This window comes from Tympanuchus pallidicinctus, unplaced genomic scaffold, assembly GCF_026119805.1.
Source record: "Tympanuchus pallidicinctus isolate F22 unplaced genomic scaffold, pur_lepc_1.0 scaffold13, whole genome shotgun sequence".
NCBI lineage: Eukaryota > Metazoa > Chordata > Aves > Galliformes > Phasianidae > Tympanuchus > Tympanuchus pallidicinctus.
The window spans coordinates 7,437,291-7,457,415 of record NW_026294648.1 but is presented as its reverse complement, the minus strand read 5'-3'; the positions used below and the strand labels follow the sequence as shown (position 1 = coordinate 7,457,415).

At 45.3% G+C, this 20,125-nt stretch overlaps 1 protein-coding gene across 10 annotated transcripts in view; it reads left to right on the top strand.

Annotated features, from left to right (window-relative positions):
• ARHGEF9 (Cdc42 guanine nucleotide exchange factor 9) overlaps positions 1 to 20,125 on the top strand; it is a 192,561-nt gene that overhangs the window by 110,440 nt on the left and 61,996 nt on the right. For all 10 annotated transcript variants that reach the window (XM_052672863.1, XM_052672862.1, XM_052672861.1 and 7 more), the window contains one exon: positions 15,687 to 15,866. In XM_052672863.1, coding sequence (XP_052528823.1) covers positions 15,687 to 15,866 — 180 coding nt within the window. The remainder of the gene's footprint in view (positions 1 to 15,686; positions 15,867 to 20,125) is intronic.

Below are 20,125 nucleotides of genomic sequence, written 5' to 3'. Positions count from 1 at the left end.
GCTCTATTCTTTCTTGTAGCAGCCATGGGGCATCCCCAGTGGCTCCCAGGAGATGGGCCCAAATGAGACCACAGATTGATCATTGTTCGGAAGTTTGGAAGAGAACCCACTGCCACTTCACAGCGTGGCCCTGACTGCTGATGCTGTGGCCTTTGGAGCACATCAGCAGTAAATCAGGAGCAAGAAAAACAGCAACTTCCCCACACGTTAGGGCTGAGTTGTGAGCATAGGTGCCATCAGTGGGCACGTCTTAGACTAGCAGCACTTTGTGCAAAAGGCATTGAGTTAAGTCTCAATGTTGTGGCTAAATTCATTGTACTCTGCCCTCTTGAATCCTCCCCTCCCAACTAAAGGTGATGCACACCTTTAGTTAGACAGAGGTGTGCATCACAAACTTCTGCATTACGTGGACCACCAGATAAAGGGGAGCCGGGAGATGACTTGGCATCATGTTAGCATCCATGCCTTCCTCCTGGAGAGGTTCTGGGGTCTCTGCCCACTGCCTCCTGCAGCTTTCAAAGCACCACGTAAGCAGCCAAGGTTTCCTGGAGTGCATGGCTTCAGGGCAGAGCAGCTGTCTGATGGAGCACAAGGGTTGCCACTCGGCTGCTGGGGTTATCAATGGGAGCATTTGTGGAGAAATTGCAGGTTGGGCTGCTGTGGAGCATGCCCTGTTTGATGAATCAGGGCCAGCAGACTGAGCAACATAGGTTGCCCATATGATGCATCAAGCAGGATGAAAGCATCTGCTTTCCCCCTCATTCTGCAGGAGAGGCAGAGAATTTCTCATGAGATTTCAGCCTCTACTGATCTCTGTCAGTGTCTGAGCACTGCAGGGTTGTGCTTTCTTGGTGACACATCTGTACTACCCTGGGAAAAACAACCTCCTGCTCATTTGCACGGAGGATGATGTGCACAGGGCTCTGTTTGGCACCCATGGGTGCTATTCTGATGGCTTTGCACAGATGCATGAACTTGCAGAAAAGGTGTTCTCATTGCCCAGAGCTCATAGCAAAGGAAGCGTGGTTGTTTTCTCTTTACATGATTGCCCCTGGGAAACTGGCACCTTGCACCAAGAAACGCTTTCCTTTCTCCCTTGGTAGCTAGTGCTGTCTGGAGATAAATGTGCCAATACCTGTTACCAGCACACCATCTGTGTTTTAATTCCCCTAGATCAATCTAAGTGCAAAAAATACTCACGGCTCCCGTTTGGCTCTGAGTGACCCAGAGATGGAGTGGCTGCAGGCCTTATAGCCGTGTAAACAATGCTGGAAGTTGCCATCAGCGGTAGTGCAGGCAGCTTCATGGAGGAGTTCTGCATGTCTGTATATTTTTATTTATTTAAGGCTGTTTGGGGCACTGAAATAACCTGCTCTACAGCAATCACAAATCTCCTCTGGGCTTAACTGGCTGCTGATTTGAGTTATTAGAAGTTGTTTTGAGGATGTGTTTGCAAAGTGTCAGTAATGCTGGGAGCAAGATGACTTTTGCCTTTTTAAGAAGAGAAAGGCCATTTGTCCAGATATGTACATCTCAGGACACGTGGATTCGCAGGAGAGCGAGAGAGGTGAGGCTGCACACCCAGAAAGCCCCAGGCCTCTCGGCACAGCGAGGTGGAAGAATTGGAGGGTGTCACTGCGGCCCCTTGCCTACAGCATTCAGCAGCACTGCACTGCTTCTAGCACAGAGATGGGGCTGCCGGGAGAGCTGTGGCTCTCAGCAAGATGATGCCTGCATGGCCTCGTCTCTCTTGGGGACCGGAGGAGAAACAGCCCCTGCCTTGCTCTGGGTGCTGCAGTTTGGGAGAGAACATTGGGCTTCATTAAAATTAGACATATTTGGGAAAAAGTGGGTGCTCAGAGAGTGTCTCTGTAATTGCAATATGGGAACAAACATTGCTGCTCTTAGAGTGCTGTTGTTGGGCTGTAATAACACGACCCTTTTACTGTCATAGCCCAGTGTACAGCAGTGAAGATGGACTGTGTGTATCAGAGTGTTATTTAGGCTGTCGTGGAACTCACTGTGTAGAAACGGGGGAGTTTGGTGCTCACCTTGCATCACCAAAGAGACTTTGAGGTCTTGCCTGGGACTGCAGAGCCTTTCTAGCGGAGCCCAATTGCCTGACCAGCTTCTTGTGCAGTAGCTCTCACTTGGGCATAGCTGCTGGCACTATTATGGTACAACCACAGCCTACCTTTGCTAATCTTGCTTTTGAGAAGCTTCTTTCAGACCATTATCAACAACCCAAGTTCTTTCATTTATTTTTCATTCAAAGATTTCTTCACCTTGTAGGTAGGAAATATATTGTTGGTGTTTTGATTTTAGGCAGTTAGAGTGGACCATCTCTCTATTTCAGATGATACACTCATAGCTCTCCCCATTATACCTGGCTTGCTCCGAAAGTAATACCTCCTATTTGTTTCCATGGAAATGACAAAAAGCACAGTAATGCTATTTGGTAGGGCAAATTCTCAGCTACAAAACACTATTTTTCAATACAGTTCACTCCAGGAGGACTTTACTTTTGGAGAAGCCCTTGTACATAAATAATATCTTTCTTGGAGCTGTTTAAGCTATGTTAGTGCAGTCTCTGTAATGGTGGTTTAGCTAAGCTTTTAACAGGTTTAATCTCTTTTTGGATATTAATCCCCCCAAAACCTCTGATAAAATTTGTTGCTTTTCTCTGAATCCCTCCCACGCTATCAATATCTGAAATGAGTTGCCTTGTGCAGAACAAGCCAGAGGAGGAGGAATTGTTACAGCTTCTTACAGCTCTTGCTCTCATAGCTGTGCTTTTAGGACTCCTCCCCAATTTCCTGCCACTGTTATGTCCTGCTTCCTTGCCCTGTGAGCCTCTCCCCCATTGAATATGGGTCTGGAATGAGCTGGCCTCCCATTCACTAGCTTTATTTCTAGGTATGCAGAGATATTTGGAAAGTTTCTCTATTTGATACTATTGGGGAAGGTAATTGAATATTATCTCTTCTGTGTTGCAATAAAGATGTAAAGGTAATGAGGACTGCAACAAACAGTTGATGTTGGGTCCTGTTTCTAGTTTCTTGCACTGTTCTTTCTTGCTTTGTGCTGCATCTCAGGATCTCTTAGCCTATGTGACAGCAAACTCAAACTGTGGGCCAGGTTATCAAAGGCTGTGACTGAACTGGAGGGGAAATTATCTTTTTTTTTTCTCCATCATGTTGCTGTAGAAATCGCGCACTCTCCTATGAAACAATAGCACACTTTGGACAACCTCTTTTGTCAACTATTTGATCTGAAAAAGCAAGGCCTGCTCTGTCAAACCATCCAGTGCTCCCATGTGAACCCCTGCTGAGCCACGTCCTCAAAGCCATGCTCCTCATGGCTGGATCTGAGCAGGGTCCCAAAATCTCTCCTTGTCTAAAAATGTTTCTTTGTGACTTTGAGATGTCCAGGTTTTCTCCAGCTGTTATGGAGGCCAGAGCAGGAAAGGAGGGTTTTGTAACAATATATTTGACTGCTGCTGACATTACGCTCCTCTTCTCTGCCCTCCTTCCCTTTGGATAAATTTCTTGGCTGGTCCAGCTGTGCAGGTTGGAAAGAAGGCAGCTGTCATCATGAGAAATGCTGGCCATAAAAAGTAATGGGAAAATATGTGAGGGTAGGATAATGTATTCTTTCGCTGCCAGAGCTGCAGGAAGGAAGAGCAGTGAGAGGTATGCAGCCACAATGGAAACCTGTGTGAGAGATCAGGTTTGATCCTGCCCGTCTCTTTCTCTTTGGGTGAACCATGAAACAAAAATAAGAGACAATCTGAGCTCCTACCACATTTTCACAGGGCTTGTTTGAAGGAGGATTTACTTAGACTTAACTTAGACTGAAAGCTTACTAGAGCCACTTAGTTCTTCCAGGTGGAGTACATATCTAGGCCAGTAGTAAAAATTCATTACGAGATGTCTACAAGAGGGTACTTGCCAAGCACTTGCCCAAAGAGAGCATCTTGAAAGCTTTTGACAAACAGTGTCAATTTTTAATGATACCTAGAAATAACTAGTGCTGCCAGAGTTTGCCACAGCATTTATAAAGCCCTGGGAATATCTGGGATGGAACAGGCTGCATTGCAGGCAGGTGTACATGCTCTTGTTTTCAGCAACTAGTCAAAATAGCTGTAGCAACAGTTTTTATTTCTGAGTGTTGGGCTTATTTTGCTATCAGTTAATGTGCATTTACAGATGTGTTACCTCTGATTGCTCACCATCTCTCTAGTAGCAGTGTAATTGCAGTTGGCACAGTTTAGCCATCTTTCCTGTAGGTAGTCATGGCCGTCCATCACTCGTGCCTGCCTGACCCATGGGTATGATTGCCATGAGCTGCCCAGCACAGTGTGTTCGCTGTAACTGCATGCAGATTGCTTACCGTGCAAATAATACATGATAGATGAAGCTGGTCCTAAGCAGATTCTTTAATTGGGATGACATACTCAAATGAGCTCAACCATGACAGCTTGGGCAAGTTTCAGTCCAAATTCAACTTTGGCTGTCATCACGCACCCTCAGCTCTACCTGTGAATAGCAGACTCTGCAGACTCTCATTTGTAGTTCATGCTAGTTATGCTCTAAAAAAACTGTGCTAATAACTGCAGGCAGCATTGAAATCTATTGGCTGAGACATCAGACACTAGGGTTAGATACTCCTCGAAGCAAGAATCTGATGCGTTCGATGAGCATAGGCTTACAGATGTTCCAACTGACTTTGGTTCCAGTATTCACATGAGTAAGGACAGAGCCTACAGCACAAACCTCTTTCTGTGCTCTGCACATAGCGAGAAAGAATAGTGTTATGGGGAAATAAGAAAAGCTTTGGAGCTTTGCATTGAGATGTTTGCCTTTCTGCAGAGTGAGCATGGAAGCCCATCTTCTCGTCTTCTGAATACCATTTCTGAGCTGCATGTGGCCCTGTCCCATTGTTTTCCTACAACGCAACCAGGATTTGTTCAGGACCTCAGTAGGGCAGTGCCCTGGGACAGGCCATGGAAAGGAAAGATCTCTGATGCAGAGCCCATGCAGCCAGAGCTCGGCTTCACACGAGCTGTGCTGCCTGTCCTGCTGGGCTGAATCACGGCCCAGGGTGAGCTGAATGTTTTCCACCCAGGGGCTGGGCTGGGTTTTATCAAGCTCCATTTGCCTTTCCCCTCTGATCTGGGAGTTGACGTTTTTTAAGCATAGGTCTTTTGGAAGTAACGTTTTGGTTCACCCTTAGAGTTGCCATTTGACTTCTTTGTCGTAATGTGTCCTGATTAATGATTAATTGCAAAGGACGTGTTCCAACTCCAGCCTGTGTCCCGGGGTGCTTGTCGCAGCAATGATACACTAGGTGATTACTCACTCCTCTTAACCTGACAGCTGTATTTCTTTCCCTGACTGGTTAATGACCTTGGCCAGGTACAGGCGTGCTTTCTCAGTGTATGTGGTTGGGGATGTGCAAATTCCTCTTTCACTTGCATGACCTTCATTTATCTAAGTTAAAAAAAGGAGCTGTTCTATGAACAGATGGAGCGTTATTTCTAGAGGTAGGTGAATAATGCAAAAATTTATTCATTCCAAATCCCTTCAGATAACTCAGATGTTTGCCTTAAGATAGTGTTGCAAATCCTAGTGCAAATATCTGCTCATATGAATGTTCAGCCTGACCATCTTGAAAATTGTATGTGAATGTGGTAGTCATCGAGTCCAGGAGCAAGAGTAGTGCCGGGAGACCTAATTGATTCATTAAGGAAATTAGGAATTATCACTATTTTAAGCAGTAGTTACAGAACATGTAGTTTGTACATAATGAAGTCAGACTGAAAAAGGTTGTCAAATCATAGCAGGTAAAAATAATTATGTGAAAGCCAATCTGTTCGTGGATAATTCACCAAGGAGGAAATGCTGCTAAAATCAGCAAATGTTTGCTGCAAGTGGTTCGCTTGGCTCTTCTTGTTCCTTAATAAATTGAATCTATTCACCAGGGAAAACATCATGTTGCCTGGAATAAAACAAATTGTATTTGTATGCTTCTTCCCCATGCATTTGGCCCCATTTTAACACAAACGCACTAGTTATGCTGTGGAGCTGATTTTATTACCGCAGAAATAAAACCAAGTTTGCAACTCTAGCTTTCAGACGCTAAGCTCTGGAATAGATATGTGGGAGAGAGGCCTTTCAATTCCATTGCACTTCTGTCCGAAGTCTTTATCCTTTACCAGCATGCACGTCAGGAGCTGTGTCTGTTCCCTGGGCACACAGTGAGGGGCTCTCAGCAGCCAGGGGCTTCCAGCAGTGTTGGTGTGGGGTTGCCATGCACTGCTGCCAGGGATCGTGTGTGTGGCCCGCTTGGGCACACGAGTTGGCTCACAAGTTCCTGGTCCGTTCCTGGTCCACACGCTTTCTGATGTACTGGGAGCTGTGTGAGTCGTTATGCTCCAGCTATGGTCCTTTTGGATGGAAATTATACTTTTAAATATATACTGTGATTACATACGGCGGTGATGGGCTCGTTTGAAGGAACTGGAATGTGAGCCATAAAGTTGAGTGGCTGCCATTATGTGCTGCGTTTGCCAACAGATAATAGACAGTGATATTTCATCTGTGACAAGTTTGCCCTCTAGACTTTGAATAGAATTCTCTCACTACGTAGTTGCTTTCTTCAGTGCCACCCAGGTAGAGCTTTGTCACCCCAGGCAGCAAGTGTGGCCCCTAGGGTTGCAGGGGTGGGATGCAGAGGGCCAGGCTGGCACACGTCCTGCACAGCAGGACTGCAGGGATGGGAAGGGCTGGCTTGCACAGGAGCCCCCAGACAGTAACTTCTGATCATTGCTAACCTGAGCTGAATTGAGAAAAGCAGCTTAGGGGAGGAAGCTGCATATCCCATTGCTGATCTGGCCAATCCTTGTAATAGGCTTACAGGGCTTGATGACAATCTGCAAGGGAGTTGCATACATTTATTTTATTACCTTACTGGTGAGATAACCTCTTACATCCGGGTTTGACCATTGAGCTTTTTACCAAGAAAATAGACGATGATACAGAGTGAATTAGATGGAAATAATGTCAGGCCCAGTGCATGACATCCACCTGTTGAAACCAAGGGAGAAAAAGTGTGTGCTGTGATGTACACCTGCAAGGCTGCCTCCTTCTCTTCCTCACCTCTTCTGTCAGTTCTCCAAAAGCGATGCTTACTGTGGGGCTTACACTGGAGCAAGCTGAATGCTTTTGGAACCCAGGAGCGGGGCAGAACGTCATGCAGCCGGGGCTGCTGCCTCTGCAAGGGCACCTGAAGCCGGGGCGCTTTTTGGGGTCGCGTGTTGCTTCCCCATCCACGTCTCGCTTTGTGCTTTCTTTTCATTAAGATTTGCCATAAGCCAGGGTCTGCAAAACATTCTGAAGATGGAATTCTCCTCTTTGTATTGTATCTGCAAATGAGCTGGTCCTTGGTTTTACGAGATGTGAACTGCAGTGCCCTACACCAGGAAATCAGGAGATCAGAGCAGCGCATGAAGAGCCTGAGCAGCACTGTTACCAGGGTAATACAAGCAGCTGGACTTAAATCTGTCCCAAGCACTGATTTGCAATACTGGCAACCTCTCTTTCTTAAGTACTAGGTTCTCATCACTTTTATCACTTTGCTAAATATGGTTTGTTTTTTTTTTTCTAATTTTCTTCTTTAATGCTATTATTTTAACCTCGTACTACAATAACAATATATGGGAATTGTGCATTAAGGCTGTTAACTGATAATGTGTTTTAATTCATTGTGGTATAACATGGCAGAATGCATATGTCATGTGATGTATGGATAAGATGACATAATTTAAAACACATTGCAGTGACTGATGTCACAGAGGGACTCTTGCTGCCTGCTCCCTGTGCTTGGCCATCTAGGAGTGACGTTTCTGCTTTGCATTAGCAGACTTAAATTTGAGTTAATTTCCTTTCCTGATCTTTAGACCCTGACTAACTGTGTCAGCTTTTAAAGAACAATGTATCTACTTATGTTTTCATCAATTCTGGTCCTGTCACTTCATTCTACCATGGATGTTTGATTCCAGATAAGTGAAATGGCTGCACTTGGTGCTCATGGTGTGTGTGCCCGTGTGCTGGTGGCTGTGTTCTGTCGGGCAGGTATGGGATGATTTAGGTGTTGTCACCTGCTCTGTGATGCGGGTGCCTGCTGCAGTTCTGCAGTTGCTCTGAGGGTGCAGACCCTGCATCTGGGACAAGCAGCCCCAAGTGCCATTGTGCAGAGCTGTGTTGTGTGGAATAATGAAATCCATTGGGAGTAATTTGTGTAATTTGCTCTTTAATTTCTTTTCGCTTTGGAAACTTCCATGCCCTGGAGTAACAGGTGTTGAACATTTTGAAATAATCTCTAAATCATCAAGTGCTTTTGCCCTCCTCAGAGCAGTTACGATTTCACTTCCCCCCCCCTGCACAAAACCATTCAGCTGCTCAGATCAACACTGTTTCCCTGCAGCCAGCCGGTCTGCTCCATGGGAGGAAGTTTTTCTACTTTCCTTTTTGAGGAAGGCATGGGTTTTGGGGCAGGAATCTAGGTGTGATATTCCTGGCACTTCCAGGCAAGTCTTGGTTATCCCCAAACAGCTTTTGAGGCGGTGGATCAGCTGCGCCGCAGCACAGGGATGCTCAGAACAATCTGCATACAGCTGAGCTCTCAGTGCTGTGCGTCCTCAATTGCATCACCATTGCTCTTCACTGTACATTCCCAGAGCTTAATTTATACATATTTTGTAGTATCTGTGGTTTTGCTTATTATTTTATATGCTGGATAAATGGGAAAGAACTGTATCAATTTTCCCCGAGTCCTGCAGCAGCCTGTACGCAACGTTAGCCGGCACCACGTTTGCTGCAGCAGTGAGCAGCTGGGCCAGGCTGGGTTTATTAACACTGCAAACATTGATAATAGACCCTGCCTGCTTCCCTCACCACGTTGTGCTGTGCAAGGTCAGCTGGGTAAGATGAAATGGGGCATAAATCAAAGCACGGCTGTGGTCCTCTGCTCGCAGGAAGGATTTTCAATATGTCTGTAGGTCTTTAAGGTCATTTCTGCCGTCATTTAGGAATGTGAGAAGTCCTCTTCTTTGGTCACAGGACTGGGATTTACACAGCTTTAAACCTCCATATGCCTTTAGACCTTTGTTTTCCACATGCCATAGTGCAGGATTCGTGCTGACAGCCCATGCTGGTGCTGGGAGCTCGTTCATTGGAAGAGAGGTTTTGCTTGCCTGGGTAATGTAAACTTTGAGCACCAGAACCAATCCCATAATTCATGTGATTTAAAAGATCATGGTCAGTGGCTATTTGTAATTACTCTACATGGAAGATATGTCATCAGGCAAGAGGAAGCTTAATGGGCCCCATACGCAGAAAGGATTGGAAAGTAATTATGGCAATGGGCACCACCAGAGCCCAGGCTTGCTGCTGCTCCAGAGCCAATTAAAAACCACAAGGGCCGAGCTTTACTGGGGTAACTCCAGCTCCTTCATAGCCCTTTTCTTCATTCCTGCCTTGATCTTATAGGCAATCTCAGCTCTCCAGATGTGGTATGCGGCTCTACGTTATGGCTGTTACAATTAATAGGAATGACATGGAGAACAGCATACCCTGGAGTCTGCTACTGTGCCTCAGATGAGACCAGGTGATTTCATTTGTGCCAGGCACTCTCCAAGAAAATTTAAATCAATGAAGAATGTAATAACCCAGCCCTAATGAGCCTTTCGGTCTGCGGTGATCCTCCACCTTTATATACACATAAAGCTTCCAACCAACAGGGGGGTAGCAGAGGCTCTCTCACTCCAATCAGCGCTTCTCAGCTGCAGTCCAGGCATTTGTCAAATTCATCAAAGGGCTTGAAAGAGAAAGTTCTTTGCCTCACGCTTAACTTTCATGACATTGCATCTCTTTAGAGAATATGTAAATCAAGTGGAGATTCTCTCCTGTTTGTTTGGTGGGGGAGCCATGTGGCTGATCCACAGCGATTCAGCGTGATTCAGTTTGTGTAACTTCTGATGAGGGGTTTAAAAATAAGCACGTGATCAAAGGGACTTTTGGGAGATTATAAAAAAAACAACAGCATAAAAGCATAACCTGGTGGGCTGGGGTGACATTTTCTGAGTGCTTCCCTTCTGTCTGCTCTGTGACAGCAAAGCTGCCATAGTTGTGAAAAGCAGAGATCTGGGACCGAGTCACTTTCCGTGGCTTCTGTGGTCTGCTTGGCTCAGGCGAGCGCCCACCAAAACATTTCCATAGTGTCATGATTGTCTGGTTTTTGTTATCGATATTCCGCACCGAAACATCATGTTGAGCACTGGGAGTTAATGCGTTAATGCTCCAGTTCTGTGAACTGTCAGTGTTTCTGGGTAGAGAAGAACTACTTATCCCAGTAGACTTTCACTGTTCTGTTTCCGTTTTCCATTCAGAAGGAAAGATCAAACTGTTTGGGAGTCATGAGGTTGCCCCTTCTTTTGCTGCTCGTCTCTGCGGTTTGTGCTCCCTAGCCATCTCACCTTCAGCGTTAGAGTAAGGCTTTCGGTTTTGGACACTCTCCCACTTCATTTAATTTATTAGCTTCAATTCCAATGATATCATATTATATTGTGTTATCTCACATTTTTCTATCATATTTACAATGTTAATTTTCTCCCTTAGCTCACTGCTGTTGTTGTGTTTGTAGGCCCATCTCCCTGCCTATTCCCTTCCCCTATTCCTCCTCTCCTGGGGTGTAGGTTGGTGAGTTCCTCCACCCTCCTGGGCCGAACCAGCCCAGCAACCAGTGACACATGGACACACGGTGCTTGTTGTTTAAACATGGAGATGGATGAGGGGATTGCGCAGCAGCCGTGCACATGTTTCTTGGGACATCTTTAAGATGATGGCATTGCTATTACAGTAAGTAGCCCCACGAGAAACAGCCCTACATTCTGTGCTGTAAGCATTACTGCACGCGAGGGAGCAATGCAATTAAAACATGAGTGGTAAAGCAGCGTAAGGTGCCTTTCTGCTGGGAACACTGGAAGCGAAGTGTCTCCTATTCTGCTGGGCTTACCCAAGGATCCATTTCTTCACCCTGAACTCTGGCTCTCTATGTATTTTTGCTCGAAGGAATTTTGGCTGCTGCCATTATGGAAAGGAGCCTGTTGAATACAATGGGAAATGCTGTCATTATTTCAGAGTGCCTTTATGGTGTTTGTATACAGGACGTGTCTGTACAAGGACAATTTAAAACAAGTGGCATTCTGTCTCTGCTCTTCTCCATCTCCCCTCCACAATCTGCCATCCTCATTCTGCAGAGGAGTTCATAGTTCACGTGACTCTATTTTGAATGGGAACTACCCATAGCAGTGGGTTTTGGTTGATTTTTATTTTTGTTCTTTAACTTTTATAACTCAATTAAACATATTAGAAAATGATCCGATGGCAAAATACCTGCCCTAGGATTATTCATTACAGTCTTGGAAACTTTGCACTTATTTGAAATTTTCTGAGGAGATGGTGACTGCTGGTCGACTTCTCTGGATGTTTTTTGGGGGTGGCTGTTCCTTAGGTGAATTCTGGATCTTTAGAAACTCTGTGCTTAAAAGCCAGTGCAGAATCTCGGGAGCTGAAGGCTGTTATTTATCCCTGAAAGAGTTAGGAATAGAGGTTTGTTTTCCCCAGCCTCAAACTGAATCATCCGCCAAAAGAATTTCTGCTATTTTGAGCCCATTTCAGTCTACAGAGACCAGTAAATCCCTGATTTCTTTTTCCAATTGGCCATGGAGAAACCAGTAAGTGCTGTCTAGATGAGAATTCTTAGGATTAGGTGATTTCTCTAAAACCTGTTTCAGAGTCAGTTGCCTCACTGCAGGCAGACATTGGCCAAAAATGCATGTCTTGGCTCTGGAAGCAAGCACGGTGATGGAAGACACAGCAGGTGAGCTCAGCAGAGGTTCTCCAATGCTGAACCACACCACATTTGCTGTGGTAGAGTCTACAGCATCCCTGCCATGCTGCATATCAGACTTCCTGAAATAAAACCAGAGTAGGGGAGAAAGCAAAATCCACGTGGACCTTACGTAGGAGTTATTGAATTGCTTTGTTTGCTGTTGTGAAGCAATCACCTGTTGTACATGAGTATTAGGGGCATTTTATTTAAAATAGGCACCTTCAGAGCAAGGATTTGTGCCTGAATTCTTTACTGGAGGTTTGCAGAGCACTCTGGAAAGCTGTAGTGAAAATTGAACTGAGGGATTGCTTCAAGGCCACTGTCATAGGATCTAGGGCTTCCACCTGGCCGTGCTGTATGTCTGCCTGTCAAACCCGTAAGCATGTTATCAGCTAATGTGTTTCTTCTGGCTGCCTCCGTGTCCTTCAGTATAAGCAGTATATTTTCTCCAGATATTCAGATCCTCGTTATTATAAAATCACAAGGCTGAGATTTTTCCAGTGGGCCCAGAGGACACAATGTTATTTACAAAGCCCTTGCACATCAGGAAATTGGTGTCTCTGATAGTGTGATTTAACTATTTGGCCGTTACTATGGTGATTATCATTATTTAATCCAATCTTCCTTACCCCTTTTTGGCCACAGCCAGATTATAGCGTGAATGTTAAGATGTCAGAAACATAAACTTCTGCATCACCCAATTAAACAGAAAGAAATAGCCATTTCTAGGGCACGATGCGCCTCACTTGGAGGTGCGTAACTGAAATAGCGGAGATGAATCACACTCCAGATGTGTCTCTTTCTCTTTGCTGATTATAGAGTTCTGATGACTGGTTCAGATGCTGTATGGTAGACATCTAAAAGCACGGGAGATAAGTTCCTTTCAAAGTCTTTGGCTGAGGATATCTGTCCACAGTGTTTAGGCTCTGACTTGAAACCAAGGGTGTGAACTTTCTGGATTGAACAGCTCTTGTTGCATTTTCTCGGGAAATATACAGTGTTTTATCCTGACCTTTCTCTTGTTCTCATCCTTTGCTGCTGCAGACGTCAGGTTCTGTCTTTGTAACTCTGCCCTGAATGAGTCGGACGACTGCACAGATGCAGCAAGATGCCTTCCAAAATAAAAGCTGGACCTTTCAATGTCAGGTGCTGACATTTTCTCAGTGGACCCAGCACCTAAATTCTGCTGTCCCATCACTGTCCTGTTACTGCAGGCTGAGCTGTTTTTGTACTTTGGAAGGGTGAGGCATGCTGCCAGCTTCCTGGTGAGTGGATCCCTTTCCAGGGCTGAGGAAAGGACCAGCTGAATGTCCCTCTGGCAACACTGAGCACACAGCCCTGCTTTTCTGCACTCTCCACCAGCCCTTCTGTGCACCTCAAAGCTGGGCTTTGGAGCCTCAGGCTTGGAAATTTGCTTCTACAAAGTGGGCTAGGAGACTCTGAAGCACAGTCCCTCTGAAGCTTGGTTTTGGTGACATTTTTGTGGCAGCTCGTACTCAGATCTGCCTGTGTATGAAGTCTATGTCAGTCGAAGCAGAAAAAGCACAAATGCAGCTTCTGCATAATAGCTCTGCTCCTGGTTCATCATCAGTAAAAAGCTGACTGAAATACCCAATGGCGTTAACAAAGGGAATGAGTGTCAGGCCAACCCGATTTATTTTTTTATAAGATACCTGATTTTCTAGATAAAGAGAGGCCCTCTGCCTCGTCTCGTTAGATGAGTGCCAGATCGCAGTGAACTGCTGGTGGGCGGCAGCCATGGGAGGGAGTGGAGGTGCAGTGTCTCGCTGAGATGCTGTAAGGGAAATATTTCATGCTGCTTCACACATCCCTGGTAAGGTTTCTTAGGGAATGGTATTTACAGTTCTGATATCTGTATTCAAGAACCTTGTAGCCAAAATGCCCGAGTGCCTGGAGGGCTGCTGAAACACCGGGGAAGGGAGCAGCCCAGGGCTGGGACGAGGTGAGGGTCCTATGCCACCTGACTGCAGCCATCCCTGTATCAAATGCCTGACTGTAAGAGAAAGCCACTCCAATCTGTTAGGTGCCATCTGCAGTAAGTCCAACACATCGTGCCCACTGCTTGACTCTGAGTGGGAGCCTGTTGTTAACCCTTGCTGCTTTTATTTTCTGTTCTCTTATCCAGAGATCTTGTAAGGTTTGTACTTAGGAAGGCCTTAATATAATATATAGAGAAGCCGTGTTTCTTTTCTTAGATACTGCTTTTGTTATGTAAACCGGCCCTAATAACTGAAGAGCTGAAGCTGTAACTGCAATTGTCACAAATCTGAGAAACTCGATTTCTTAAAGGAAAGGCAGTTCAAGAGAAACTGTACATTAGGTCCTTTAATCTGTGGATGGAATTGCCCATGGGGACTTAAATGCTCTTTCACATTTATGTTGAGAATGCTGCAGCAGTGCCAGAAGATTTACTGCAAGTCCTTACTTTGCAGGTAGTTAAAAGGCATTTTTGTAAGCCAAACTTCTAGCAGAGCTGTTAAGTGCTCTCTAACCATTCCCCGTGCTTCTCCCCTTACCTCACTGTAGTGATGGGTTATTGCCTTTACGCTTCGTATTGCTTGCCTAAATTGAGATATCTGTGGCTGCTAATGTCTTGCAAGGGTTGTAATGGTTACAAAGCTGAGTTTACTCTTTGTAGGTTGAAATTTCTCTCTGGAGGTGAGCCCTAGTGCTCACTGAGTGTATCTCAGGCACCAGAATTAACAAACATGGCTTGGGATGGCTCTGACAAACCAGTCAGCACATGGATAACGTTCAGATGTGCTCGGTTGCTCTGACTGTTCTGTGCTGAATCCTTGCAGTGGTGGGGCACAAACGCTTACTACTCTGCTAAAACCTAAATGACTCGTTGCAAGGAGCAGCAAGTGTCCTGGGCACAGCTGGATGGTTTGTGTGATGTTGGGTGAGTGCCAGCGTTTGCATGAGTCCTTCTTGCAGGTGTTAGGTAGGAATTTGTATAAACCTGGGTGGCTTGAAATGAATGTGAGACTCACGGAGGTCATTGCCGTGCTGCTGGCCGGCTCTGAAGTGACCATACTCAGTAGGTCCCAGGGCACCGGGCTGGCCTTGGTGCCGTTCTGAGGGATGGATCTGCAACAGGTCGGCAGGTGTTCTTGTATGCTGTTCGTCTGCTGGGAACATTTCAAAACAGTCAGTGTGTCATCAACATTAGAGGAATACTAAGCTTACAGTTATACAAAAAGCGTTCTTCTACATGTTTGAAAGCTTTGCTTGACTTTGCATGGATTGCCTTCTGAACCTTGAGCTGTGACTGTCTTTAACCAAACAAACTTGTACTGAAACTGAAATTCCTTTGCAGGATGCCATTTTCTGCCTCTGTTGGGACCTCCCAGCTATGCCTTGTGCTGGCTGGCTTGGGCCCAAACAGGTGTGCATGCCCATGCCTGCAGTGAGCGTGGCGGTGAGGAGGGTGTTGCTTTTTCCATGCAAATAGGACCCCACATGCTGAACGTCCACATACCCACTTGCATGTGGGGAATGGTTAGGGGCAGAACAGCGGTCTGAGAAATGGCTGCAGACTGATCTGAATCGTGTTAATACTTCATATGAAGGCAAAATTGTTATGGATTGGAATGGGGGAAAAGTGTTTTCTTTTGGCTGAGCGCTTTCTTTCTGTGCTGCTGCTGCTGTGCATGTGCTTGTGTCAGGGAAACAAGCTCTTACTGACTCTTGGTTTTCTGTTCCCAAAGCTGATCAGTGGTGGTTCTATTGTAAGTGCTGAGGCAGTATGGGATCACGTCACCATGGCCAACCGGGAGTTGGCGTTTAAAGCAGGAGACGTTATCAAGGTGCTGGATGCTTCCAACAAGGACTGGTGGTGGGGTCAGATTGATGACGAAGAAGGATGGTTTCCCGCCAGCTTTGTGAGGGTGAGTGACCTTCTTGTTTTTTCTGCTTCAGCGAATTGCTGCTGTTGCTGCTCGGGTTGGTTGATGAACTGTTCTACTTATTGCATTTGTTGTCATTGGTGCTTATTTCCACTGTGCATGTTTTCTCTGTGAAAAAACAAGAAAGAAAAATGATTTTGAAAGACAATGGGAGTGGGGTAGAGGATTCAGGCATTGCTTTGTGCTCTTGGGATGTGGAATGCCTTTGCTGTATCTCTTAACCAGCTGCTGCCTCTCTCCTGAAGCATTTCTTTTTTGGAAAACCAGTTGTGTCATGCTAACTGTAAGTAAAGGATTGGGGTCTACAGGCAGCCAGCACTCAGGAGAGCAACCAGCTCTGTTTATTCTTTTAAGGAGACCAGGAACAATTTGGCTTGTCGCTGCTTTTTTGCTGAAGCAGGTTTTGTTGTACCTAGCTGTCTCCAGTGGCAACCCAGCCTTTCTGAAATGAAAAGGATTCAAGCATTTAATTTATTTTTATTTTTTTTTATCTGTACGTCTAAAAAAAGTGAAGGCACAAGGAGATGCCCTTCTTGCTATCATTGCTTCTGCTATGTTATTAGGGCTCTCTGGAGCCTTCCTCGGGGAGTCAAGACATCGGCGTTGACCTCGTGTGCTTCCTTCTCCTCTCATTCTGCCGAGGGTTTGAAAGGCAGAATCAGAGATTTAATTCCTTTAGAAGCTTAGGGTATCTGGCTCAGAAATGAAGATTTCTTTTGCCATGTGAAATTGTCTGAAAGATGACCCTCTGCTTTGAGCCTCCTGGGCAATTTGACAGCTCTGCAGCGGTCAAGGGGAAGACTTCTTTCTGAAACACACAGTGAAGACAATGCTGCATCTTAAAAAGACACCACGTTACCTTTGGTTCTCTGCCTGCCTTACCCCTCTTCTGAATCCTTCCTCTTTTGGGCAATCCTGCATCATCAAGATCCCTATTTAATTATACCACACCATACAGAAAGCAGCCACTAGGATTAGGAAAATGGGATTTAAAAATAATGACCTTGTGCTTCCTACTGACATACAGTAACTGATTGTGTGCTACTGCGTCCTTCTGATCCCCGGTGCACAATTTTGTTTTCCCCTCTGGTGCTTGTTATGCTGCTCTGATGTCTCTCCTGAGTTTGGCCAGTGCTGAGAGCGAGAGGAACTAAGCTCCCTTGGTGGAAAATGTTAGCACAAATCCCAGAATAAAAAATAGTGTTCAGTGTTTTGTTGAACAGGGCACTGCAAGGCTGACCCTGAACCCAGTGGAAATAATGAGCTTGGTAAATAGATTTGTATGAGGTGTGATCAAGACAATAATCTCATTGGGGGAAATATTCTCACCGGTGTCACAAGCACATCTCATCTGTGTTGCTAGCTGGGAAGGCTGCCTTAGACAAATCTGTCTCATTATTTTTCCTTGATTCAGAGACTGAAGTATTCTGGGCCAGTTTAATTTCTCAGTGCATTTACCAGTGATGTTTTGTTTGTGATTCAGGGGAAAAGATTTAATACCCATTTTTGTGCAATGTTGTAAGCGTAGTGCTCATGCTAGATTTAATAACAGCCTTGTTTTGCACTGCACTCTTTTCAAAAAAAAACAACCGGAGGAACAACTTAACAAAACAAACCCATTTACTCTGAGTCCCAAGCCTGTGGATCATCTGGCCTGGCTGAACTTTACATCTCTCCCCACGCTTTTCAGACACTGGGAGACTGTTTTTAGAAGTTGGTAAAAACAAAGGAGAGGAGTACATCAATCTGAGACTGTGAAACACAGAACAGAACGCCTGAAAAACAGCCTGGGATGAACCCTGGGACTTAGCTAGGATCATGATGGCCTTTCCAGGCAAACTTCTTGCCCATTTTCTCACTCCAATGAAATCAACCCTTTGACTCTGCAAGAAGTGGATCAGTTTCCAGTTGTGAGCCGCTCGTTCAGCACAGCCTGAGATCAGACACCTGCCCTGCAACCAAACCCCGTGCCCTCAAAGTTGGGAGCTGTGTTGGTTTGCTGGCATGAATGATAATTAACATTTCAAAAAAATGCACAGGTAGAGTTCTGTCACAGTTTGTCCACAGCTCTGTGAAGGAAGGCTGGAGGGGGAAATTCACCACTTGGCTTTCCAAACCTGAGCTGTCTTGTCCCTGCAGTGCTTGTTAGGTTGCAGCCACAAGGCAGCCCTCTTGCTGGCTGTCCTGCGCTGAGCAAGCAGATGCCATTTAGGCTGCCATGTTCTGCTCTCCTGCTGGCAGAGGTCGATTTCTTGCTTCTTCATTTCTATTCTTGCAGATTCCTTTTTCTCCCCTCCCACTTTACTTGCAAAGAGAGAGTAGCTTGGACCAGATGCCTGGAAAGCCATTGGGGCTTTGGATAGGCAACTGGAACCTCTCTTCTCTTTGCAGGATCATTGCAGTTTGTGCTCCTTTAGGGTCCTGTTAATGACCACTTAGCCCAAAACATTTACATTTTGCTTTCATCACCTTTTTTCTTCTTGTGTATTTCTTACTGAACTGGTCACACTTTCATGATGAGGAGGCTGGACGTTTTTTTTGTTGTACTTTGAGTTTTGCTTTTTTGACATGGTACCAGAAAGCTGCCTGATTTAGGCTGGAGGCTCTAGTTTTACACACATAAGAAAAAATATGTATTTTTTTCTAAATTCCATTTATTGGATTGGGGAGGAAAAGGGAACAACATGTAGCATAGCAGAGGATCTAAAGCAGTTAGAGTAAGGGGTGACAGGACAGACCAAATGGGTGTAAAACCAAACAGGGTTAATTTCAGTATGTTTTGGACTGCAGGTCTCCTTTAGATGCTAACAGAGGGTGCACCTCTGTTAGCATCACTGCAAAGTCAAATTTCTCTTGAAGTTGTTTGGATCTTTTCTGCATACAAACCTGGGCTGGAAAACATGGTTTGCAGTGAAACGTCTGACGCTTCTTGCTTTGCAGCCAGATCACATGAAAAGCTTTGGCAGAGGATTTGGCACTCACAAAACCTCATAGCAGGAAAAATTCCCATTTGTAAGTGCAGAGAAAAACAGCAACCTGCCGATTACCTTGGCCTCTTGTACATGCCTGCTTTGGAGGCAGGGGGTTGTAAACAAGTACTGCATTTGAGGAATGCAGGGGAATTGTTTCTGTGCAGAAGGCCTGCAGAGTTATCCTCTTAATAGTTAGAGAGTTGGCTAGAAGGAAGGAGGATAGCATAAAGCCAAAAAGCTTTGGGAGCGCAGGAATTTTAAAGGGTAAACTGGATGATAAAGCTTTTCAGGGAAGAGAAAAATCAAAGCATAGGAGAAGGTATGGAATTTAGTAAGCGATAGTGAATGGTTTCTTACATTCAGGGAGAAAGTTAAGAAAACCTTACATGATGAGAGAGGTGCATGAGCACTCCAGAACTAGCGTTAAGACCAAAGAAGGAGCTGGGTTTTGGGCAGGACTGCCTTGTATTTTAGTGTACATTACCAGGTGGGCACTCTGGATGGCACGGGGCACAAGTTAGTCCAGTGATTTGCTGGTAGTGTTTCTCAATGTCCTCTCCTCTGTAAGGGTCTGAGAATGGGGGAGGTACACCAAGAAAAATAGAGGATTTTTAAACAGGATTCTGTAGTGGCCATTTCATTTGTTTCTCTTCTCTCCTTTATGAATGGAATTGTCTTGGTCTGTCTTTTCATAATGTGGTGCAATTGAGTTTTTGCATGCCAGCACATCCAGCACCCACATGTGAGCTTAAAAAAAATAAGCTTAGTATTTGTAGGCAGGGATTTACAGCACAATAATACTCGAGTACTGCACATGGATCTATCAGCTGCCATACTTCAGGGTCTCCTTCATAAAACAGAGTCTCAAAACAAGGCTTTGATTACAGAACCCAGCACTGTACTCCAAAATGGCTGGGGCACAACCAGCTAGATGGCATCCTTCTTGGGCTCTTATGCATTTCCACTGGAAATAAAATGTAAAATCAAACCATTGCTGATGCTTATTGCTGTGAAGTCTTTCCCTAGAGATAGGCACAGCAAAATACATACAGCCTGGACAGAGAAAGGGATTGCTTTTGTTGGATACCTAGAGGCAGGCTGAGTTGCTGGAATGTGCTTGCTTGTACTTCAGCAACTCTTCCCCCTATTTGCCAAGCTAACCTCAAGAGCACATAGGGTTGGGGAGGTTCTGCTGCAATGTCTTGTAGCATTCAGTGACTGCTCGATGTTCTGGGAACTGAAGGGTAATGATCCTGCTGTGGTGTTCAC